General features: G+C 38.6%; 1 protein-coding gene across 4 annotated transcripts in view; it reads left to right on the top strand.

Moving 5' to 3' along the window:
* polk (polymerase (DNA directed) kappa) overlaps nt 1-22145 on the top strand; it is a 77089-nt gene that overhangs the window by 10373 nt on the left and 44571 nt on the right. For 3 of the 4 annotated variants that reach the window (XM_059974528.1, XM_059974527.1, XM_059974529.1), the window contains 3 exons: nt 7073-7276; nt 11990-12109; nt 17538-17690. In XM_059974528.1, the coding sequence (XP_059830511.1) occupies nt 7130-7276; nt 11990-12109; nt 17538-17690 (420 nt within the window). In that variant the 5' untranslated portion in view covers nt 7073-7129. Of the gene's footprint in view, nt 1-5312; nt 5415-7072; nt 7277-11989; nt 12110-17537; nt 17691-22145 lie in introns of those variants that run through there. The other variant, XM_059974530.1, reaches the window with a different exon arrangement.

Raw genomic sequence — 22145 nt, 5'->3', positions numbered from 1 at the left:
AGACAGAAATTGAGAAATGTTGCTTTCTCTCTTATTTTCCTGTCTCTTTCTCTTTGATATAACAGCCTTTGTTTCCCCATTTCCTATTTCTGTTTCTGATTTGACTAATTCATCTGACTTACTTGTCTTATCATTCCTGCCTCTTTCTCAATCTCAAATTTTCTCAGTTAAGGAACTGAACTTTTCATTCACTTCATCATTCATGGGATTGTGTTTAAGAGCCAAGCTATATAGGACCCTGGTCAGACCCCGCTTGGAGTACTGAGCTCAATTCTGGTCGTTTCACTACAGGAAGGACATAAAAAGGGTGCAGAGGAGATTTACAAGGCTGCTGCTTGGATTGGGGAGCATACCTTATGAGAATAGGTTGAATGAACTTGGCCTTTTCTCCTTGGAACGACGGAGGATGAGAGGTGATCTGATAGAGGTGTACAAGATTGATCGTGTGGATAGTCAGAGGCTGTTTCCCAGGGCAGACTGGCTAGAGTGAGAGGGCATAGTTTTAAGGTGTTTGGCAATAGGTACAGAGTAGTGATGGCGGAGGTGGAAACGATAGGGTCTTTTAAGAGACTCCTGGATAGATATGTGGAGCTTAGAAAAATAGAGGGTTATGGGTAAGCCTAGGTAGTTCTAAGGTAAGGATATGTTTGGCATTTTCCGTGTTTCTATGTCTGGGAAATCTTTCTTTCCAGCAGGGGAACATGTCACACTGGTGCTGCATTCTATACAAAGTCCATTCCAGCATAATTTGGACCAATATAATCTCATTTCCCTGTACCATCTGGATGGTCAAGAGTCACCCGACTAAAGTGCATTGGGCACAGCTAATAAAGTTACTGTATCACAGCTCCCATGACCAGAGTTTCGTGCTGACAATGGGTGCTGCCTTTACGGAATCTACATTCTCCGTTATCACGTAGGTTTCCTCCAAGTGTTCAGATTTCCGCCCATGTGACAAAGGTTTATTAGCCCCTGCAGATTGCCCCTGCTGTAGGTGGGTATTGAATTCTGGGGAAGTTGATAGGAAATGTAGGAAGAATAGGTTACAAAAATAATAATGATAGGTTGGGTTATTCTGATGTTTAGTATAGATTCAGTGGGTCAAAATAGTCTCCTATATCAGAAGGAAGTATAGAAATATATCAGCTAACAATATTGCCAAAGTCTTCCCATTATGACCATTCACAATCTAATTGCTGAAAAGTAAATTGAAGACTGATAAGTGGTAAGGGGTCAGCAATAATTTAATTGGGATTGTACAGTTTTATATAGGAGCACAAGGATATAGAAGAGGAGTGAGCTATCAGACCCTTCAAGCCTTTTTCACCATCTAATATGATCATGGTTGATCTCTGATCTTAATTTTTCTTTGTCAATTTTACATGCTTGAAATATCAAATATTTATCTCCTCCACTGTTAGTACAGCTAATGATTCAGCTTCCATCACCCACTGGGGCAGAAAGTTCCAGATACTCACTGCCCTCTGCAAGATCAGATTTCTTTGTACTTAGTTTAAATGAATGGACCCTTACCTTGTTTATGTTCTGTAGTCCAAGGTTCTTCCACTAGCAAAAACATCCCAACATCTATCATGTCCAGCCCACTTAAGGTATTTTATTCCTCTATAAGCTTCTTAAAAACTTATTCTTAACAACTCATTCTTAAAAACTTCAAGGAACATAGCCCAAACTATTTTGACTTTCTTTGTAGGACAAGAATCTCGCATCTCAGGAATTATCCTTTATAGCCTCACCAGTGCTACTATATATTGCTTTTAAGTGAATGGATGAAAACTATATACTGTATTCCAGATGAGACCTCACCAACACCATGTACAATTGAACAAAGCCTCCCTGTTTTCAGACTCCAGTCCCTTTGTAATGAAGACCAAAATGGTGTTTGCTGCCTTAACTACTTGTTGGACCTGTTTTGACTCATGTACTGGAACATCTTGATCTTTGTTTAGATAATAATCTGCCTTTTGATTTTACTTACTAAAGTGCATGACATCATACTTTCCCACCATAAACTTAATTTGGCAACCTTTTGCCCACTTATACAATCTGCCTATATCCTGTTGCACAATCGCAGTCTCCTTATCACAATATGCCCTTCCACCTACTTTTGTATCATTGGCAAATTTACATAATGTTCCTTCCTTCAGGTTGTGGATTTGCTCGACTTGGATTCTTTGCTGCCATAGAGCACTGAGTTCACTGCTTGCATCCTAATCTTTATCTATGACTGGCCAGTATATATGGCTTCTTGCCAGTGCTTTCATTCAATTGATACCCGAGTGACCTTAGTGGAATGGTTTCAATACCTTTGGTCAAAGTGTTCGTGGAGTCACTACGCTCTCTCCAAATATTAGGTCACAGTTGGGTGTGATGTATGACATGGTAAAAGAGTACGACATCTTCCTCACCTTAACTGACCATCCATTGATGAGGTATCTGCTGATGTGCTGAAGAAGAAGATCTACAGCCATTTCTGCTCAGATCTTGTGGACCGTGACCAGAGGACATTCAGCAGCATCCCATACTTCCCAGTGGACTTTGGAATCCACTATAATTGCAGCCACAACTGTCTTTGTTTTCAGCAATCTGCTGAGTCATAAGTCTGGAGAGCGCACTGGTTTGATGTGTACTTGATTTCAAAATCAGTAGGCTAATTAAATCGTTGCCCACTTTTGTGGATGGTTAGCTGTATACACCAGGATGAAACACTGCTGCATGCTGCTGTTGCAGTTGTTGTTGCACGGTCTCACTGATGGTAGTATTGTGTCGACTGCTGTGATTTGAACGACTAGTTTCTTTGTACAGGCCTCATTCAGCGGGGTCTCCAGATATCAAGCTTGTTCATCCAGTCAATGCTAAGAACATTCGGATTTGTCTGGTTTGTTAGGTAACACGCACCATTGGTTACAATTCAGCTTCAACATGCAGTGCAATTCGCCGATCAGCTGGAGGGTTCCACCTGATGCATTGCAGGCAGAATGATAAGTTAATTTAACTGGTGGGGAGCCAAGTGCCCGGCACATGCGTTTGGAGATTATGGTCATGTCTGACGCTGTTATAGCTTGACCAGCTCATTGTTGATAAGTATGTTGACGTACCATCTCCTGGGGGTAAAGTCAAATTTGAATGTGACTATTGAACTCTTCATAGATTTTCATGGCTTTTGTCCTTCTTGCCCAGAAGTGATTGAAAGATGGCAAAAATCTTCTTTGTGACTATGGTGTTGGCATTTGCTATAAATAAGTTTCTTGTACTGTATTGGCAGATTCTTGTGTAATGCCATGCACCACAGTTCCAACAAGCTGTGTTTGGTCACTTGGAGATCTGCTGAGTGTTGATGTTTGGGCTGTTCAACCAGGTTGGAATCATGTTTCAGGTTGATCAAACACTGACATTCTTGAGTGACAGCTTGTAAAGTCATATCAGGGTCTTGCTCCAGTTTGGCCAGGATCCGTTTGCAAATCTCTGCTTCGCCAAGTGCCTGAAGTCTACAAATAAAAATCGGACATTTAAACTGTGATTCAGTCATGTTACCTAGCTTGAACTTTTTACATTTGTGATTGATGACACTGGCATATGTGTTGAAGTCAATTGGTGTCATATTTAATGAGTTTCAGGCATTGATAGCAAACACTGAACAGAAATGACTGCCCTCCAAAAATGCTTGTTAGCTGTTGGACAGTTGTGTTAAATGTTAAATGATAGGTCACATGGGTTCTTGAGCAGAATGATGTTGAAATAATGCTCATGTTCAGCAGTACTCCATTTGCGGAGCAAAGTGCATGTCTTCTACAAGCGGAGTTTACTGGTGAACTCGACCCAGAGTAAATCTTTATAACGTTTAAGGTATGATTCAAATGTAACTCCCAAAGTGACATCGAACTGGAAGTTGGTAATGGGTACAACTGACTCACATGAGTTCTGTTCAGTTTTTGACACTGACTCACTGTGGTCCAGCTGATGACTAACTCACTGCTGGTCAAAGTTTCGATTAACTTCAGCTGGGCTGCCATTGAATTTGCTGCTGTTGTAGACTTGTGCACAAGTCTTCTGCTGAACTTGCCATGTCGATATAATACAGCACCTCATTGCTAATTTGTTGTGTTCACTCACGGATAACTACTGATGAGATATGAAGTCAGGAGACAGAATAAAGCTGGATCTTGAAATACTCCTTTGTTCAGCAAAACTATGCAACTACAAAGTCTCAAAAAAACTGTACATCCCAAAGCACAATTTAAATGGATTGTCCGAAGAACATTCAAGACTTTGATTAGAACAACATACAGTTAGTGAAAGCCAGCCTGGGATTGTTTGTTTTGGCTTGCTGTGACATCTTTAAAATTGTGGGTTTTGAGTGCAAACCACAATTTACAAATGACAAAACAAAACTTGGTGTAGTGAATTTGGCTGATTGTTGGAGATTTCAAAGAGAAGCTGATAGGAGATAAGAATTATAGAAAAGACACCAAGCAAAAATGCAGAAGATAAAATGTGAAGTATTACATTTTGATAGAATGAGAAGAGGTAGTATAAATATGGAAGTTTATTAAACTATGAGGATTGTAATGGAATTGCAGGAGGCAAGCCAGATACATGACAGATGAAATTTAATGCAGGAACACCACCAATGAAAAATACAGAACATACAGTATGTGAAGTATTACATTTTGATTGGCAAGTGACAATATAAGCTAGCAAACACAATTCTGAAAGTTGTATAATAACAGAGATCTAGGCATTCAGTATATTGTTGCTGAAACTAAGGAAGTCAAAGGTAGGAAGGTGATTATGATTAATTGGAAATCAGAACCAGAATCCGGATTAAAATATCACTGCCATGTGCCCTGAAGTATGTTGTTTTGTGGCAGCAATACATTTAAAAAAAACCTCTAGATGACAGTAAGAAGTACTCTCTCTCTCTCTCTCTCTCTCTCTCTCTCTCTCTCTCTCTCTCTCTCTCTCTCTCTCTCTCTCTCTCTCTCTCTCGTATTATTTAGCGTCAGTTAGTCAAACATTTGTCTGAGTATATACTTTACCTTTCTATGCATATAAAACACATAAGAAACGCATGTCTTTCAATCATTAAACCACTGTGTTGCTTAGTAATAATTGTAGCTTTCATTGGGGCAGGGCCTTTCACATGTTCCATTATTCTTACTTTATCCTTTAAAATTGTCGCAATCATTGACCGATTATAGCTAACCCTTTTCCGATGACTGATGGTGTTTCACCTCTTTCCGATGGCTTTAGTATTTCCACTTTATTTTCAATCGTGATCGTTTTCCGTCAATGGAACAGAAACACTGTTGATTCAGCAGCAGCTGTAGGTGGAGGGTCCTGAGCTCCCTTGGATTCTAAAGTCCACCCACACTGAGACAGGTTAAATGGGACAGGTAGGGGCAGTGCTGACTGGAAAAGGGGGGTCAGGGTGAATCTTGCTAAGCAAAATTTAAGCTAAATACAAAGTTGCACACTCAACACAGTGTTATCGGCAATGTGATTCAACTTAAAATGGCAGGCGGCGTTCTCATTCCTTGAGTGGACAAATTTTTAATATAATAAATAAGCTTTATGGCAGGCTGTTCATAAGTACGAGTTGTTTGTAAGTTGACGTTCGTAATTCAGGGAATGCCTGTATATGGTTAGAGTGCTTAAGACTTTTGCACGGTACTGTAGTAATTTTATGTATTGCATAGTACTGTTGCTGCAAAAAAAAAGTTTGATGATAAATCTGATTCTGATATGAGTGTCTATTGTGGACTGAGAGTGGGAAGGGGACAAGAAGAGGGGAATCATGGTTGGGAAAAGGGGAAGGGGGGCAGCGGGAGACATCAGAGAGACATGCTGCAATAATAAATAAACCAATTTTATTTTAGAATCATATGACCTTGCCTGGTGCCTTAGGGCTGGGTGTTTCTGCACTTGTGCCACCCCCGAAACGGTTCTCCTTTGCCACCTGTCCCACATCTCTCCTGTGGTGCTCCACCCTCGCCATTTCCAACATCCTTTGCTCCCACCAGACTTACAAATTCACTGTCCACTCCACATTGCCAAATAGAGTACTCTTGGGTGCTCTAGCTATATATATGCCTAAGACTTTTGCACAGCTCCTGTTCCTCCTCCTTGATGGCAACAATGAGAAGAGGACATGTCCTAGATAACGGGGGGTGGGGGGGGGGGGTCACCCAGGTGACAGGTGCTGCCTTTTGACGATATCCTCAATGCGGGGAAGGCTAGTGCTCACGATGGAGCGAGCTGGCTGAATTTGTAACTTCCTGCCGCATTTTTCTGACCCTGTAGTAACCCCTCCACTGACAGTACTGAAACCATTTAGAATGCTTTCTCTCCATGGTATGTCTTTAGAAATTTGCAAGAGTATTTGCTGACATACCAAGTCTCCTCAAACTCCTAATGAAATATAGCCACTGCTGTCCCTTCTTTGTAATTGCATTAATATGTTGGGCGCAGGGTAGATCTTCAGAGATGTTGACACCCAGATGGGCAGAGTAATGGCAGTTAGAATTTAATCCTGCTAAGTGCAAGGTGAAGCACTTTAGGAGTATTGATATACAGTACTTACTGAATGTTAGGGCCATGGGGAATATTGAGGTGTAGGCAGAATAGACTGAGAAACATTTTTTTTACTGGTGAAGGCTCCACGAATTAAAATAGACATGTGTTTGACAAAAGAACAAAAAAATTTTTTTTATATATATATAATGCTTACGTGCTGAAATGCATTGCCAGGGGTTGTAGTGGATGGAGGTTCAATTGTAGTGTAGTGTAGGAAAGTGGATACCTATCTGAAAGCATAATCATTAAGTCCTTCCTCAAACATTTTTTTTACACTGAATGACCTTAATAATGCTGTCATAGTAAATCTTAATACTACGACATAACAGTAGAAAACAAGTAGAACTGCTGATGTTGGGTTCTGAATCAAAAGCAGGAATGGTAGAGCTTAGCTGGTCAACAATTTTAAAATGAGTCAACTTGTTTAATTTTTTGAGAATTGATCAGACTTTTTTTTTGTTTCTTGTTATTTATTTAGGACTAGGATATAGAAGAAGAGATCAAGGTACAAACAAATTGAAAAACAGAAGCTATCATGGAACGCACTGCAAAAGAAAACGAAGATAGCACCACTGCTAATGATGCTGGAATTCTGTCCAGAATAGGACTTAATGATAACAAAGCTGGAATGGGAGGTTTGGATAAAGAAAAAATTAACAAAATAATAATGGAAGCTTCTAAGGTTAGTTAAAACAGATCTTAGCAACCAAAGCAAAGCTAACCATTTTTCATGCTTTTCTAATTTGTGAGCTAAGTTGTGTTTAGATGTTAAATCTAACCCTACTGATTTAAGTATCTGCCTAGGAAGGTTATGAGTGATGAATGGAATAGATTTTCTCCTTCCCTGCTGTTGTTAAAATAGGCTCAGCAGGTAATATTTATCAGAAATGCACATGTGACACCCAATCATAAAACCATTGCATGAACTAATGAGTAATTCACCACTGTATTCTTCCTACTGAAGCACTGTATGACCCAGATTCTTGTGAGCCTGCGTTCTTAATGCATCCTGATTGCCACTAATAACTTGTATGCCTGGCTGACCTTCCAAGCTCTGCCCTCCAAGTTTCAACTCATTTAAAGCTTTACTATCTTGTATTATAGAAACATAGAGAACTTACAGCATAATACAGGCCCTTTGACCCATGATGCTGTGCCGAACATGTACTTTCTTTAGAAATTATGTAGGGTTACCCATAGCCTCTATTTTTCTAAGCTCCATGTACCTATCCAAGAGTCTCTTAAAAGACTATGGTATTCGCCTCCACCATTGTTACTGGCAGCCCACTCCACGCATTCACCACTCTCTGCATAAAAAACTTACCCCTGACATCTCCTCTGTACCTACTTCCAAGCACCTTAAAACTGGAACCTCTTGTGTTAGCCATTTCAGTCTTGGGAAAAACACTCTGATGATCCATGATTATCTCACAAATGATCCCAAATAGGCGTTCCAACATTTTTCTTGAATTGTCAAACCTCAAAAATATTAATTTATTCATGTATATGACTTTGCAAAGCCACTGGAAAAAATGTTTTGATAAATATACTTGGAAATCCATTCAGCAGCACTGGAACTTGCTTGTTATAGGGCATTGATATCTCGAGTTATATGATCAACAAGTTGACTTCACCTGTACAGTGATTTATTTTTAAATTGCCTTTAATAATATCACAAATTTTATTTTTCTTCTCTTTTGCTATGATGTAAAAACATGTGCTTTTCATCTAAATTACACCTAGGAATGTTGCCTTTTACAAGGTTGACCTGGTGTTATTTTGGATCAAACTGATTACTTACAGTTTGGACACTCTTTAGAAATACTGTTTTTGTAATTAAACCCTCTTTTCATCTGCATTAATAAATTGATCAGCGTTTCCACCCTGAATTACTGCACAAAATATGCTTTTCTGTAAAAGAAAATCTAATTATACTCACTATGAGGATTAACAGAATATTTGGAATCCAACACATGACAATTGCATTTTAGCAGAGACCTGAATTTTGGCCTAACAAGTACAATTTACTCTCATCATTGTTTTGCTCTGGAAAAATACTGCCTTTTTACACCAACTAGGAAGAGATTTACCTCGTGCCTAGCCAGAGAGTTTTATTAGAACTCTAAAAATAATTTTAAAAATGGAAAAGTAATACTGAAAATGTTCTTTTTAAATTGAACGAAAGTGTCATTGCCTCTGACTTACAAATTGATCATTGGGATCTGATTGGTTTGTGGAAATTATGAGTCAACAACTGAAAGCTGGAAGAGTTCTTAGTCAAGCTGCTTATGTGGAAAGGGAAACCAGTTAACATTTTGGGTCAATGACCCAGCCTCAGAACTGTGGGCAGTGGAGAGTTTGTTGTTTTCAAAGCAGAGCTGGCAGGACTAGTGAGGAACTATGGGGATAGGTTAAGCTAGATGAGGTGATGAACAGCATGAGTACTGGCAGTTAACAAGACATTTTAAGGAAACAGCATGACTATATAGATCATGAGATTTTTTCCAAGTTCATGTTGAATCTCAACTAAGCAGAGGTGGAGGTTGCAGGTGGACAGGTCAGAAGAGAAACAAGATTGTGAATTAAAGTGACACACAACGGGACGTTTTTGGATCACCACTGCTCTTCTAACTGAATGTGAAAATCTTCACTGTAGATGGCACCATTAGAAATTCAAGAGTGTCTACGGGCACAAGTCAGTGTAGTTGCTATTACAATGGCAAAGGTGCTTGGGAAACTGAAAGGTCTGATGGCGGGTAAATTACCCAGACCAAATGGACTTTACCCCAGGGTTCTGAAAGAGGTAGCTGAAGAGATTGTGGATGCATTACTAGCGATCTTTCAAGAATCACTAAACTATGGAATGGTTCCAGAAGAGTGGAAAATTGCAAATGTCACTCCACTCTTTAAGAAGAGTTTGAGGCAATAGACAGGAAATTATAGGCCAGTTAGCTTGACTTCAGCGTTGGGAAGGTGTTTGAGTCCTTTATTAAGGATGAAGTTTCAGGGTACTTGGAATCACAAGCTAAAATAGTGCAAAGTCAGCAATAGTTTCCTGAAGGGGAAATCTTGCCCTACAAATCTGTTGGAATTCTTTGAGGAAATACCAGGCAGGATAGACAAAGGAGAGTCAGTGGGTGTTGTTCACTTTGATTTTCAGAAGGCCTTTGACAAGGTACTGCCCATGAAGCGTCAAAATAAAATCAGAGTCCATGGTATTACAGGAAAGATACTAGCATGGATAGAAGATAGCAAACAGTGGGAATAAAGGGGGCCTTTTCTGATTGGCTCCCAGTGACTAGTGGTGTTCTGTAGGGGTCAGTGTTGGGACCGCTTCTTTTCACGTTATATGTAAATGATTTGGATGACGTAATTGGTGGCTTTGTGGCCAGGTTTGTGGATGTTATGAAGATAGGTAGATGGAGGGGTTAGGTAGTGTTGAAGAAGTAGGGAATTTGCAGAAGGACTTAGACAGATTAGGAGAATGGGCAAAGAAGTGGCAGCTGACATATAGTGTAGGGAAGTGTATGTTCATGCACTATAGTAGAAGGAATAAAGGTATAGACTTTTCTAAATGGAGAAAATTCCAAAATCAAAGGTGCAAAGGAACTTGGGAATCCTCATGCAGGATTCCTGAAAGGTTAACTTGCCGGTTGAGTTGGTGGTAAGGAAGGTAACAACAATATTAGCATTCATTTCAAGAGGACTAGAATATAAAGGCAAGGATGTAATGCTGAGGCTTTATAAGGCATTGGTCAGATCATACTTGGAGTATTGTGAGCAACTTTAGCCCTCCTATCAAAGAAAAAATGTGCTGGCATTGGAGAGGGTCCAGAGAAGTTTCATGACAGTAATTCCGCTAACGAAAACGTTAATGTATGAGTGTTTGTTGGCTCTGAGCCTCTACTTGCTGGTGTTTAGAAGAATGAAGGGGACCTCATTTAAACCCATCAAAACACCTAGAAAGAATGGATGTAGAGAGGATGTTTCCTATTATGGGTGAGTCTAGGACCAGAGAGAACAGCCTTAGAATAGAACAAAGTCCCTTTAGAACAGAGATGAGGAAGAATTTCTTTAGCCAAAGAATGGTGAACCTGTGGAATACATTGCCACAGGTGACTGTAGGGGCCAAATCATTGGCTATATTTAAAATGGCGGTTGATGGGTTCTTGATTAGTAAGGGCATCAGAGGTTATGAGTAGAAGGCAGAAGAATAGGGTTGAGACGGATAATAATTCAGCCATGATAGAATGGCGAATTCTGCTCCCATGTCTTGTGGTCTTAAGGTGTTCCATAAGGTGATCATCTACTCTACATTTAGTTTCTCCATTGTAGTGGAGCCCATGCTTTGAATCCCAAATGCAGTACACTGGATTAGACCGCATGCAAGTGAATCACTGCTTCACTTGGACTGAATGTTTGAACCCTGGGTTATTATGTGATTCATGTATATTGATCAGGAAAGATGGGCTAATTGTATCATATGGTAATGTGCTTAATGGATAACATGTATAATATGCTCTCTGTACTTCTGGATTTATTAGGGTTATTAAGTAGGTATTTTTAACCTCTATAGTTTAACTAACAAAGAATTCACTATGTGGAATCACAGATTTAGACTAGTTGATCATCAATTGACTATTTTACTTTCACTTATCTGGATTTACTCCTCCCTTTCTTCTCTCTATTTTATGTTATATTAGTTTTCTCTTACATTGTGTACATTCTAGGCATGCTAGGTTGACACTGGAATGTATGGTGACACTTGTGGACTGCCCTAGCACTTCCTTAAGTGTGTTGATTTTAACAAAATTGACATATTCCATTGTATGTTTTGATGTATAAGTAACAAATAAATCTGAATTTTAAAAAAGGTGGTATTTTTCAGATTGAAATTTGTTATGGAATCTGATTATCTCCTCTTTGCTAATGCCTTTCATGAGGAATTATGGTAAAATTAGCGACATTTGACATATAGTTACATATCTGTGCTGATTGCTTGCCACTGTGATTTTTATTTTGGGTTCAGGTGACTAAAGTATTTCCAGTATTGGAAACATAAACATTCCCCTTATTTATATTCCAATCATTGGGAGAACTTTTAAATTTTTTTTTGTATCTGTCGGCTTTTACTACTTTCAATGCATGGACTCTTGATTGTCTGCTCTTCCATAATTACGAGGTTTTTCAGCATTTGAAAAATTCACTTACCTTTCTTGAGTGAGCATTGTCTTTGAGAACCAGCAGCTCGTCTTACATAATTTTGTATTAATTATAATCTGATTATCTTTGTCAAAAAATGAAACCTTAAAATTGTTTTGTTAGTAATTAGATAGCCAGCATATTTGTTTTCTTTTTAACTCTAAATTTAGTTGTAATTTCTTTTTGGTCCTAGGGATCAAGATTCTATGAAAATGAACAAAAGAAGGAACAACAGGTGAATCAACGTATTGAGAAAATGTTGCAGCAGAAAGTGCAGATTACAGAGCATCAGCTGAAGAAGCGTCAGCAGCAGGTAATTGGCAAGGAAGAAAGTAGAAATAAGCACATATTTGCTTCTGATCTCCAGTGGTTATATTTCACGTTTTCAACATTTTTTTTCTCATTCACACTTTCTATTTATAGTTCCTTTTGACAGATCAGCAATGGTTAATAAGCTTTCGTAACTTTCTCTGTCAGCATTACTGCCATCTGTCTCTTTCGGTCTCTACCCTATGACAGACATTGGAATGTAAAAATATAGAAGCATCAGCAGGCCTCTTGTGCCCCTTTGTCAGTTTAAATAGGGTCATAGCTGATCCTGCACCTCTCTGCATTAACCCCACATCCCTTGACTCCTTAGGTATTTAAATATCTATCTCTGCTTGTAATATACTGAGCAACTGAACATCCACAGCCCTATTGGGCAGTGAATTTCAAAGATTCATCATCCTCTAATGAAGAAATTCATTTCATCACTGCCTCTTATTTGGAGAATGTGACTCCTAATTCTATACTCCCCAGCCAGGGAAAACATTACCATTGCTTTTATCCTGCAGTTTCATAAGAATTTTGTCTGTTCCATTGGAAACTCTATTCTTGTAAACTTAAACACAGGCATATTCAGTTTCATCTTGCCTATAATGACACACCTGCCATTCCAAATAATTAATCTGGAGATCCTTCACTGTATTCCCTCCATCCCAGATATATGATTCCTTAGGTAGGGAAGCCAGCTGTATTCCAGTTCTGCATAATTAGAGGAATTCATCTGTACCCTTATATGCAGGATCAAGACATACAGAGTTGTATACCACAGAATCGGCTCTTTGGCCAACCACATCTGATATAACCATTTAACCCATCTACACTCATCCCATTAGGTCTGCATCATTCTCTGCCTTACCTGTCCAGGTGCCTGACCAAATCTCTCTTAGACATAGTGGTTGTATCACAGCCTGCTCAGTAGTATGTTCCAGGCATTTATTACTTTCTGTGTAATAAAGTAAAACTTACCCTCAAATGTCTTCTAAAGCTCTTACATCTTACTTTAAACCTACATCCTCTTGTTTTTTTTTGATATTTCTACCAAGGGAAAATGATTCGGACTTACTATGATATCGATGCCTCTTATAAGTTCATAGACCTTTATCAGGTCACCACTCAGCTTATTTTGTTCCTGAGAAAACAAACCTTGTGTATCCAATCTGACCCCAGAACTGAAGTCCTCCAATTCAGGCAATATCCTGATGAATATTACGCTCTCTCTGACACAACTTCTTTCCTTTAGAGTGGTGATGAGAACTACACACAATACTCCAGATTTGCCTAATTAGTATTTGGTAAAGTTGCAGCATAGCCTTCGAACTTTTATTTTCTGTCATGACCTATGAAGACAAGCATGCCATTTGCCTTCTTTACTCCCCCTCTACCTCTGTTGCCATTTTCAGGGAACTATGGACTTGAACTCCATTGCCCCTCTATTCATCAACTTTCCTGAAAATCCAGCCATTTTTTATATATGTCCCCTACTTGACTTCCCAAAATGCAATATTTTACACTTCCATTATAGCGTTTCTAGTTGATTGCTGAATCTAGATATTATCATCCAAGTGTATCTAGACACCAAACAATTTGTCATCATTTAAAAAAAATCTGCCTTTCTATTTTCTCGGCAAAATAGATTACCCCACCTATTAGTCTTCAGTGATTTTGCCCGTGCGTCTGTATTCCCTGATCCCAATCTGCATCCTCCAGAGCCCCCTCCACCTATTGCACGCTACCTCGGTCTCTGTTTTCAGCTCTTATTTCAGATTTCCTGTACACATGTAAAAGAAAGTTAGCATAAGCTTTTCTTTAAACTTGCTCCTAATTTAAAAAATCAAATTAAATTTGTTCATTTTTTGCAAGTGATCGAAGTTTCATCAGCAAGACCACCATTTTATCAAGCAGAAAGCCACTTAGTTCAAAACAATTAAGGGTGGAAGGAACACATCAGTGAACCAGATTTTTATGATGACCGAGTAGTTTCTACAGTCACCATAATGAAAACTAGATTTTTTTTTCAAATCCCAGATTATTCATTTAATTTTACGGATGCCCTATTTTTCCCCATGCAAATTCCATGAGTGAACTTTCCTTATTTTGGATTTCTGGGGATATTTATGAATTCCATGAGGGATAATGTCCTTAACTCAAATGTCCATAATGTAGGAGCACCTGAATTCTTTTAATAGCGGCAGCAATTCCATTAGATTTTCTTTTGTTTACATTGTTCTTGGTCCTGATTGGTTTTGTGTATTCTGTCAATCTGCTGTATGCGGTGTCTCATTATGTTACCTTTTTCTGAAAAGTATGACATTATTTTTCTGAAGTAATGCATAATGGCTTCAAATGAACTGTAGTTCTTGGTAGTGTCTCTAAGAAATGATTAAATAGATTTTATAGTGAATTCCTTGCCAACTAAGTGAGCGAGAAAACTTTGATTAGTCATACCCTCGTGGCATGAAGTAGATCATGTGTTTCAACTTTGAGGAATTTGCAGTGAGCATCCAAGGGGCATGATGTTCCAAAATCATTCACATGGTAACACACAGTTCTTTCATTCCAATATTAATTGTAGTATTTGAAACCCTGTGGTAAAAGAACTAGTCAAAGCTCATAGTGGACTTCATTATTTTTAAAACTTGATCTGAGTTTTTGCCAGATTGTCACAAGTTAAGCAGGATCAAAAATATAATCAAGTTTGGTCTTTAATATGTCTTCATTTATCTTTGGCAATACTTTTTTTCTGAAATATAAATGAACAGTTTATTTTGTTTTGGAAAAGGACCAACAGCAGTGGATTATGTGACTGCCATGTTTTTTAAGCATATATTAAAATAGTTGTGTTAAAGAATTGAAAAATAAGTTGATTTATTCTGGTATTAAAATAGCATTTGATAGAAATTGTATCTTATGATTAATTGATTATTATTATTGGATTCTGGAACCTTGAGGAATAAAGTCAGATTAAAGATTAAATCTTGTGTCAAATTCTTATGATTATTTTATCCTTAACTGTTCATTATAGTATGAATGCTTGTTTTTTTTAAATTTGAAGTTAATTTTAAAAAACTAATTCCATTTTTTCTATGTTCTGGAGGAACCAGCTCAAGATAGATAGTCTGGCATGATTAGTGAGAACTAGTTTCCTTCGTGAATCATTTGTGTATAATGGAAAGTTATGTAGCCCTGAAATATATTTCAATCAGTCTAGACCTTGTCCATTCAAAAGTTATTATAAAGCAACTTGAAAGCATTTGGAAACATTTTCATTTCCCCTCCTCCTTATTTTAGGGTTTCAGAAGTTATTTGTAGAAACCCCAGTTGCTGACTAGAATTTGATGAATTGGTGATCTGTAATAATTTGAATCATAAGCAAGTTTTTATGTCCCTGTTTATGGCATGTGGCTTAGAGTTGACAGTTTTCTGAAACTGTCCCTTGGATACTGCTTCAAGTATCATCAGAAAATAATATTATCAATATTTATCAGAGAAGAACCAAACCTAAGATTAGCATTCAAGATTTGTAATGGGTGATGCATAGTAAATAATTAAACTGATATTTGTGCACTGCAAAATGCTGTGCAGATAAGAAATCTAAAGGGACTGAAATATTAGGTTTTCTGGTAGAATAGCATTAAGAGGAAGCTTGAAAATTGATCATTTGGTGAAATACCAATTTAAGAGTCAGGATTGCCATGAAAGGAGATTGATAGACATATGTTATAAACTGTTCGTCTTGCCCATTCTAGCTAAGTCTTTCACTGTTGGACATTCAAATCCTCTCATAAAAAAAACCATTGAGATTTCTTACAGGATTCGGCAGGGCGAATGCAGGGAAGATGTTTTCCTCATCTGAGGAACTGTAGTTTAAAAATAAAGGGCATGTTATTTAGGGTTACAAAGAGGAGAGTTTATTACTAAAATGGTGGTACATCTTTGGAATGCTGTACCAGAAGGCTGTGAGTTCATCCAGGAGGGAGATCAGTGAGGAGGGATGAATGTCCAAGAATAAGGGACAGGAGGGAGATCATGCAAGGATATGTGCAATTTGTCTCTCCCCCCACCCCCTCCGATCTCCCTCCTGGCACTTAACCTTGCAAGCGGAACAAGTGCTACACCTATCTCTTCACCTCCTCCCTCACTACCATTCAGGGGCCGGAAACAGTCCTTCAAGTGACGTAACACTTCTCCTGTGAGTTTGTTGGGTGCTCCTGGTTTGGCCTGCTGTATATTGGTGAGATCTGACTTAGATTGGGAGACCACTTCACCAAGCACCCACACTCCAAAAAACGAAGGATCTCCCAGTGGCCACCCATTTTAATTATACTTCCCATTCCCATTTCCCTTCCAACATGTCAGTCCATGGCCTGTACTGTCATGAAGAGACCATACTCAGGTTGGAGGAACAACATCTTATATTCCATCTGGGTAACCTCCAACCTGATGGTATCAAAATCGATTTCTCCAACTTTCGGTAAGGCACCCCCCCCCCCTTTGCAATTACTCACTCCCTTTTCCATCTCACTCATCTCCTTATCTGCCCATCACCTCACTCTGATGCTCTTTCCCTTTTTCTATCTTCCATGGCCTTCTGTCCTCTCCCATTAGATACCCTCTTCTCCAGCCTGTAACTCTTTCACCAATCAACTTCCCAGCTCTTTACTTCACCCCTTTCCCCCTCCCGGTTTCACCTGTCACCTTGAGTTTCTTCCTACCCTTCCCCCACCCTCTAGCACTGACTCCTCATCTTTTGTTTCTTCAGTCCTGATGAAGGGTCTCAGCCCATACATCGACTTTTCTCTTTTCCATAGATGCTATCCAGCCTGCTGAGATCCTTCAGGATTTTGTGTGTGTAGGCATGGTAGATGGTGTTCACTCCAGGGTGGAAATATCAAATACTCAAGGGCATAAGTTTAAAGTGGGAGGGAGAAAGTTCAAAGGAAGTTTGCAAGGCAAGCTTTTTTTTTGACAGGAAGTGGTAAATGCCAGGGAGAAGGTAGAAGCAGATATGATAGCAATATTTAAAAGGCATTTAGACAAACTAGGAATAGAAGCATACAAACCAAGTGCTAGTGAATGGGGTTAGTTTAGGTTGGCACCCTGGTTAGCACAAACATTGTCTGCTGAAGGTTTGTTCCTGTGTTGTACTCTTCAATGTTCTGACCTTTTTCAAAATTTTGACTTCTGTTAATGTCTCCAGTTTTCTGTCCTTCAATGAAAACCACCCTAAATTCTGTGGTTTTTTCACATGATTGGTTTCTCTTTGCAGGTACCATTCTAATCCTGTGTGTGGGAGCTATGACAAACAAACAAAAACTTAGTACAAATATATGTATTTAGAGCCTAGATTGCATAACCAAGAACTTCATTATTTTGTCTAAAATGAATGTAATATTTGACTTCACCTAATTATCCAGGTGGATCGAATTGTGATTGAATTAAAGAAGAACCGTGATCTTAGTCGCACAATTGTACATATTGACATGGATGCTTTTTACGCTGCTGTGGAGATGAAGGATAACCCCGAACTGAAAGACAAACCCATGGCTGTTGGATCAATGAGTATGCTGGTATGGATAATAATAAAATAATAATGCTTAGATTCCTATATTTTGGAGTAGCATCAAATTATTGTGTTTTAACTATATATGTAGATTATGTGTTTAATATCTGAATGAAAGGTATTAAAATATCTAATAGCTTACAATATCAATATACAGTGCAGTATTATTTGGATGGTAAGTTTAAATGGATCCACATTAATATTAAGTTTGTAAGTTTAGTAGTTTGCCAAAACTGGAACAATGAATGGTATTTGTGTTACTGCATTGAATTGACAAAGTGGTTATTGTACTATGTGAAACAAAAGTCAACTTACACTACCTCTTGTAGTTACAGAGAATGCTGTTTCTTGTACCAATGTACTTTTTATTCTGTTTTTAAATCTTCTTCCGTGTATATTACCACTTTGTTTTTAATTGCATGGATGAGGTTTTTCCCACCACAGAGATAATGAAATATTGTGATAAACTTTGATTAATATGCAGTGAGTACATAGGCAAAGAGAATTGGATTACACCAAGTTCAAATTTAATTGTCATTCAAACATGCATGAGTACCCATGAGTGCAGCCAAACACAGCCCCAATACTCTGGGACCAAGGTGTAAAACACAATACCAACAGTCATACGTTGCGCATACTGTATAAGACAGCAGTAAAATATATAGTCTGTCCCTGAGTCCATAAATGTTGCAGCAGCCTGCAGTCGAGCACAATATAGCTTGTCTTCTGCTGAGCAAGTATTAGACAGCACCGACTCCAGCATGTAAGCGTACCTGATAAGCATGACATTTCAGGTTTTCAAGAAATGTCATAGACTTGAATCATTAACGAGAGAAAATCTGCAGATGCTGGAAATCCGAACAACACACACAAAATGCTGGAGGAACTCAGCAGGCCAGGCAGCACCTATGGAAAAAAAGTACAGTCGAAGTTTCGGGCTATGTCCCTGCCAAAGATGCTGCCTGGACTTCTGAGTTCCTCCAGCATTTTGTGTTTGTGACTTGAATCATTAAGTCAGTTTTTCTCTCTATAGCTGCTGTTTGACCAGATATGTTTTATTATATATTATATATATATATTATTATATATTAGTATGTATAATATATATTATTATATATACTATATTATATAATATAATATATTATATATATAATATATATATTATTCATCTAATTTTAGATGAAGACCATAATTAAACCATGAAGAATCATAATAGCATGTTGTTTTGTTTAAAAATTACAAGAGTTGAGCTGTCCTTTGTAACTCCATATCAGTTGTTTATCTCTAAAGCTAAACTAGGAAAACCTAAGACAATTCAAAATTCTTCATATTTGTATAATTTAGTTGGTGAAGCTATACTGGGTTTCTCCACATAAATGCAGGGAATTAGAGTTTAAGATTTATCAGTGTTGCCTTTATATTACACCATATTTTTGTGCACTAAGTGATTGAAGTTAAATAAAAATACATCAGTGGCAATGGAAAATCAAGTACAGCTAAACCCATGATCATTGATTTTATATTTTGTTCACTCCTTGTTGACAGACTTACTGACGTAGAGCAGATTGAGTATGAGTTTTGGAAATCTGAAATAAAAACAGAAAATGTTGGAAACACTTAACAGGTTAGGCAGCATCTTTGGAAAGAGAAACATGGTTAACATTTAAGGTCAAAGGCAATTCATTAGACCTTAATCCTAATAAGTGATAAAAGTCACAGATTTGAGGAATTCTGCAAAAGAATACAAGTCAGAGCAACTGCCCCTTCTCTAGAAAGGCTAACCATGTACTAGTCAAATTGCTCTTCTGGATGCACTTTAAAAATCCCATTCTGTCTAGGCCTTTAACACTAAGATATCCCAGTTGATATTGGGGAAGTTAAAATTACTTCTTATTATAGTCTGTTATTCTCAAATATTTTTGTGAGTTATCTAAATTTCTGCTCCTTAATCTCCTGGGGCTAATGGGAGGCTGTAGCAAAGTGATGCCCAACCCTCATCTTTGTTTTTGTTTCTGAACATATGGCCTCATTTAAAGTCTTCTAGGATGTTCTCCCTCATTTCTGCAGTAATTGAACTTCTTAATTAATATTTCAATGTCAGCTCTGCCATTTTGTGCATCTGACACCCCATCACCACATCTTCCCCCTCTGCTTTCCGCAGAGATCATTCTCTCCATGAATCTCTTGTTCCCTTGTCCACTAGTCTCTCCCCTCTGATTTCCTTTCAGGCACTTATCCCTTTCACCATCCCAAATGTTATAGCTGGAACTATACCTCCTCCCTCACCACAATTCAGGACCATAAACAGTCCTTCCATGTCATTTATTGCATCTGGTGCTCCTTCTGTGGCTTCTTCTGCATTGGTGAGACCTGATGCTGATTGAGGGATCACTTTGTGAAGCATCTTCGATCTGTCATCTGTAACATCCAGGACTTCCTGGTGGCCAACTTTTTTATTCTACCTCCCATTCCCACACTGGTGTGTCTGCTTCGGGCTTCCTCTACTGCCAAATTGAGGCTAGAAGCGCCCCTTATTCCATCTTGGTAGCCTTCAACTTGACAGCACCAGTATTAATTTCTTGGATTCCAGTAACCACTCCCCTCTGCTTTCCTACCTGCCCCTGCCCAACTTTCTTTTCCCTTAATCTTCTAACCCATTACCCCTTCTCCTTTCCCTCCCATCTGCACAACCTGCTATCACTACACTTTCCCTCTTCTGTTTCTCCACCTCCTCCTTTTCATTCCATGGTCTACTGCCCTCTTGTATCAGATTGCATTCTTTTCAACCCTTTGCCTCTTCCATCTATCCCCTCTCAGCTTTTCACATCAATCCCTTTCAACTGCCTTCCACACTTACCTACGTTCCCCTCTCACTTGGACTCACCTGTAACATTCCAGATTGTGCTCTTCCCCTTCCCCACCCCCTTTATTTTGAGTTTTGCCCTCTCTTTCATTCTTATGAAGGGTTTCAGCCCAAAATGTCAACTGTTTATTTCTTTCCATTTATGCTATCTGATCTACTGATTTCCTCCAGCATTTTTATGTGTTGCTCCCATTCCAGCATCTGGAGTTTTCTTGTATTCTCATGTGCTAATCAATGCTCTTGGTTAATTTTCCTTAATAGTCAGACTTCTTGCATCAAGGTAGATGAATTTAATCTAGTACAACTCCCATATGCATTGTTACTCCAATGTTACTGTATGCTCAGTCAACTAGAGTGGATTAATTTTCCTTCTATATTTGGATCTCTCCTCAACTGTACATATGCTCTATCTAATTAGTTTAAACTTTCCACAAAAGTACTAGCACACCATCCTGTATATACAGGATTACAGTGTGTACACATACTGTCTTCCCCCGAAGCAGTACTGGTGATCCAGAAATCTAAAACCCTCCTTTGGTACATCCCCTTATGCAAACTCGTACCTTGTTATCCAAATACCAGTTCCTATACAGTACTGTATTTGATAGCACATGGGACTGGAAGTAACTTGAGAGGTATGGCATTTTAGTCTGCTCTCTAAATTCATGTTAAAGCATCTCATCCCCTTTTGTTTTCAAGCTATGTTGTTAGTGTCAATGTGAATAACAATCTTCTGTTGTTTACACTTCCCCTTGAGAATGTCTTCAAGTCATTCTGTGACATTTTAACCCAATTTCCCAGGAGGCAACATACCATCCTGGTCTTGTATTTACATTAGCAGAAACACCAGTCCCCACCTATTCCCCTCCCTATCAAATTCAATACTTTTGCACTTGGATTCTTGCTCCTCCCTCTTGTGTAGCTGAGGCACTGACGTATTGTTTCCTCGGTTCTGGTTGCATTCCACAGAGATGCATTCACTCCCACTGTATTTGTTTGACATTTCTCTGATGACCTGTCTGCTTCTTTTCCTCTGTGTCATATATTCATTTTCTGAAAAAAATGTGCTAACCGAGTAGCTTTGTAGATGCATTGTAGTGCATTCAGCAGGCGCCAAAACTCCAAGGTACAATATTTAAGCTGGAAAACTGGAGGCTCTATATACTTGGCAGTACAGAGTGCCTGTGGTCATGCAGGTGGCAAGGAGGCATTTGAAATTACCATGTGCTGACAACTATAACACGGGACTGAGCGAGAGGGAACAGACTTGTATTAGTATAATATCCTCCCCAGTCTCTCACTTCACAACTTTGTAGAACATAATCATGGTTATAATACTGAGATTTATTTACTTATTTATTTAGAGATAAATCATGGAACAGGTCCTTCAGACCCAACATGCCACACCACCCAGCAGCCCACCTATTTAATCCTACACTAATCACAGGACAATTTATAATGACCATTTAACGTACCAATGGCATCTTTGGACTCTAGTAGGAAATCAGAACATCTGGAAGAAACCTATGCAGTCACGGGGAGAACGTATAAGTTCCTTGCAAGTGTAACTGGAACTGAACTCCAAACTCCAACCCTCCA

The sequence above is a fragment of the Hypanus sabinus genome, chromosome 7, assembly GCF_030144855.1.
Source record: "Hypanus sabinus isolate sHypSab1 chromosome 7, sHypSab1.hap1, whole genome shotgun sequence".
Classification (NCBI taxonomy): domain Eukaryota; kingdom Metazoa; phylum Chordata; class Chondrichthyes; order Myliobatiformes; family Dasyatidae; genus Hypanus; species Hypanus sabinus.
This window is presented reverse-complemented; position numbering and strand designations above follow the sequence as displayed.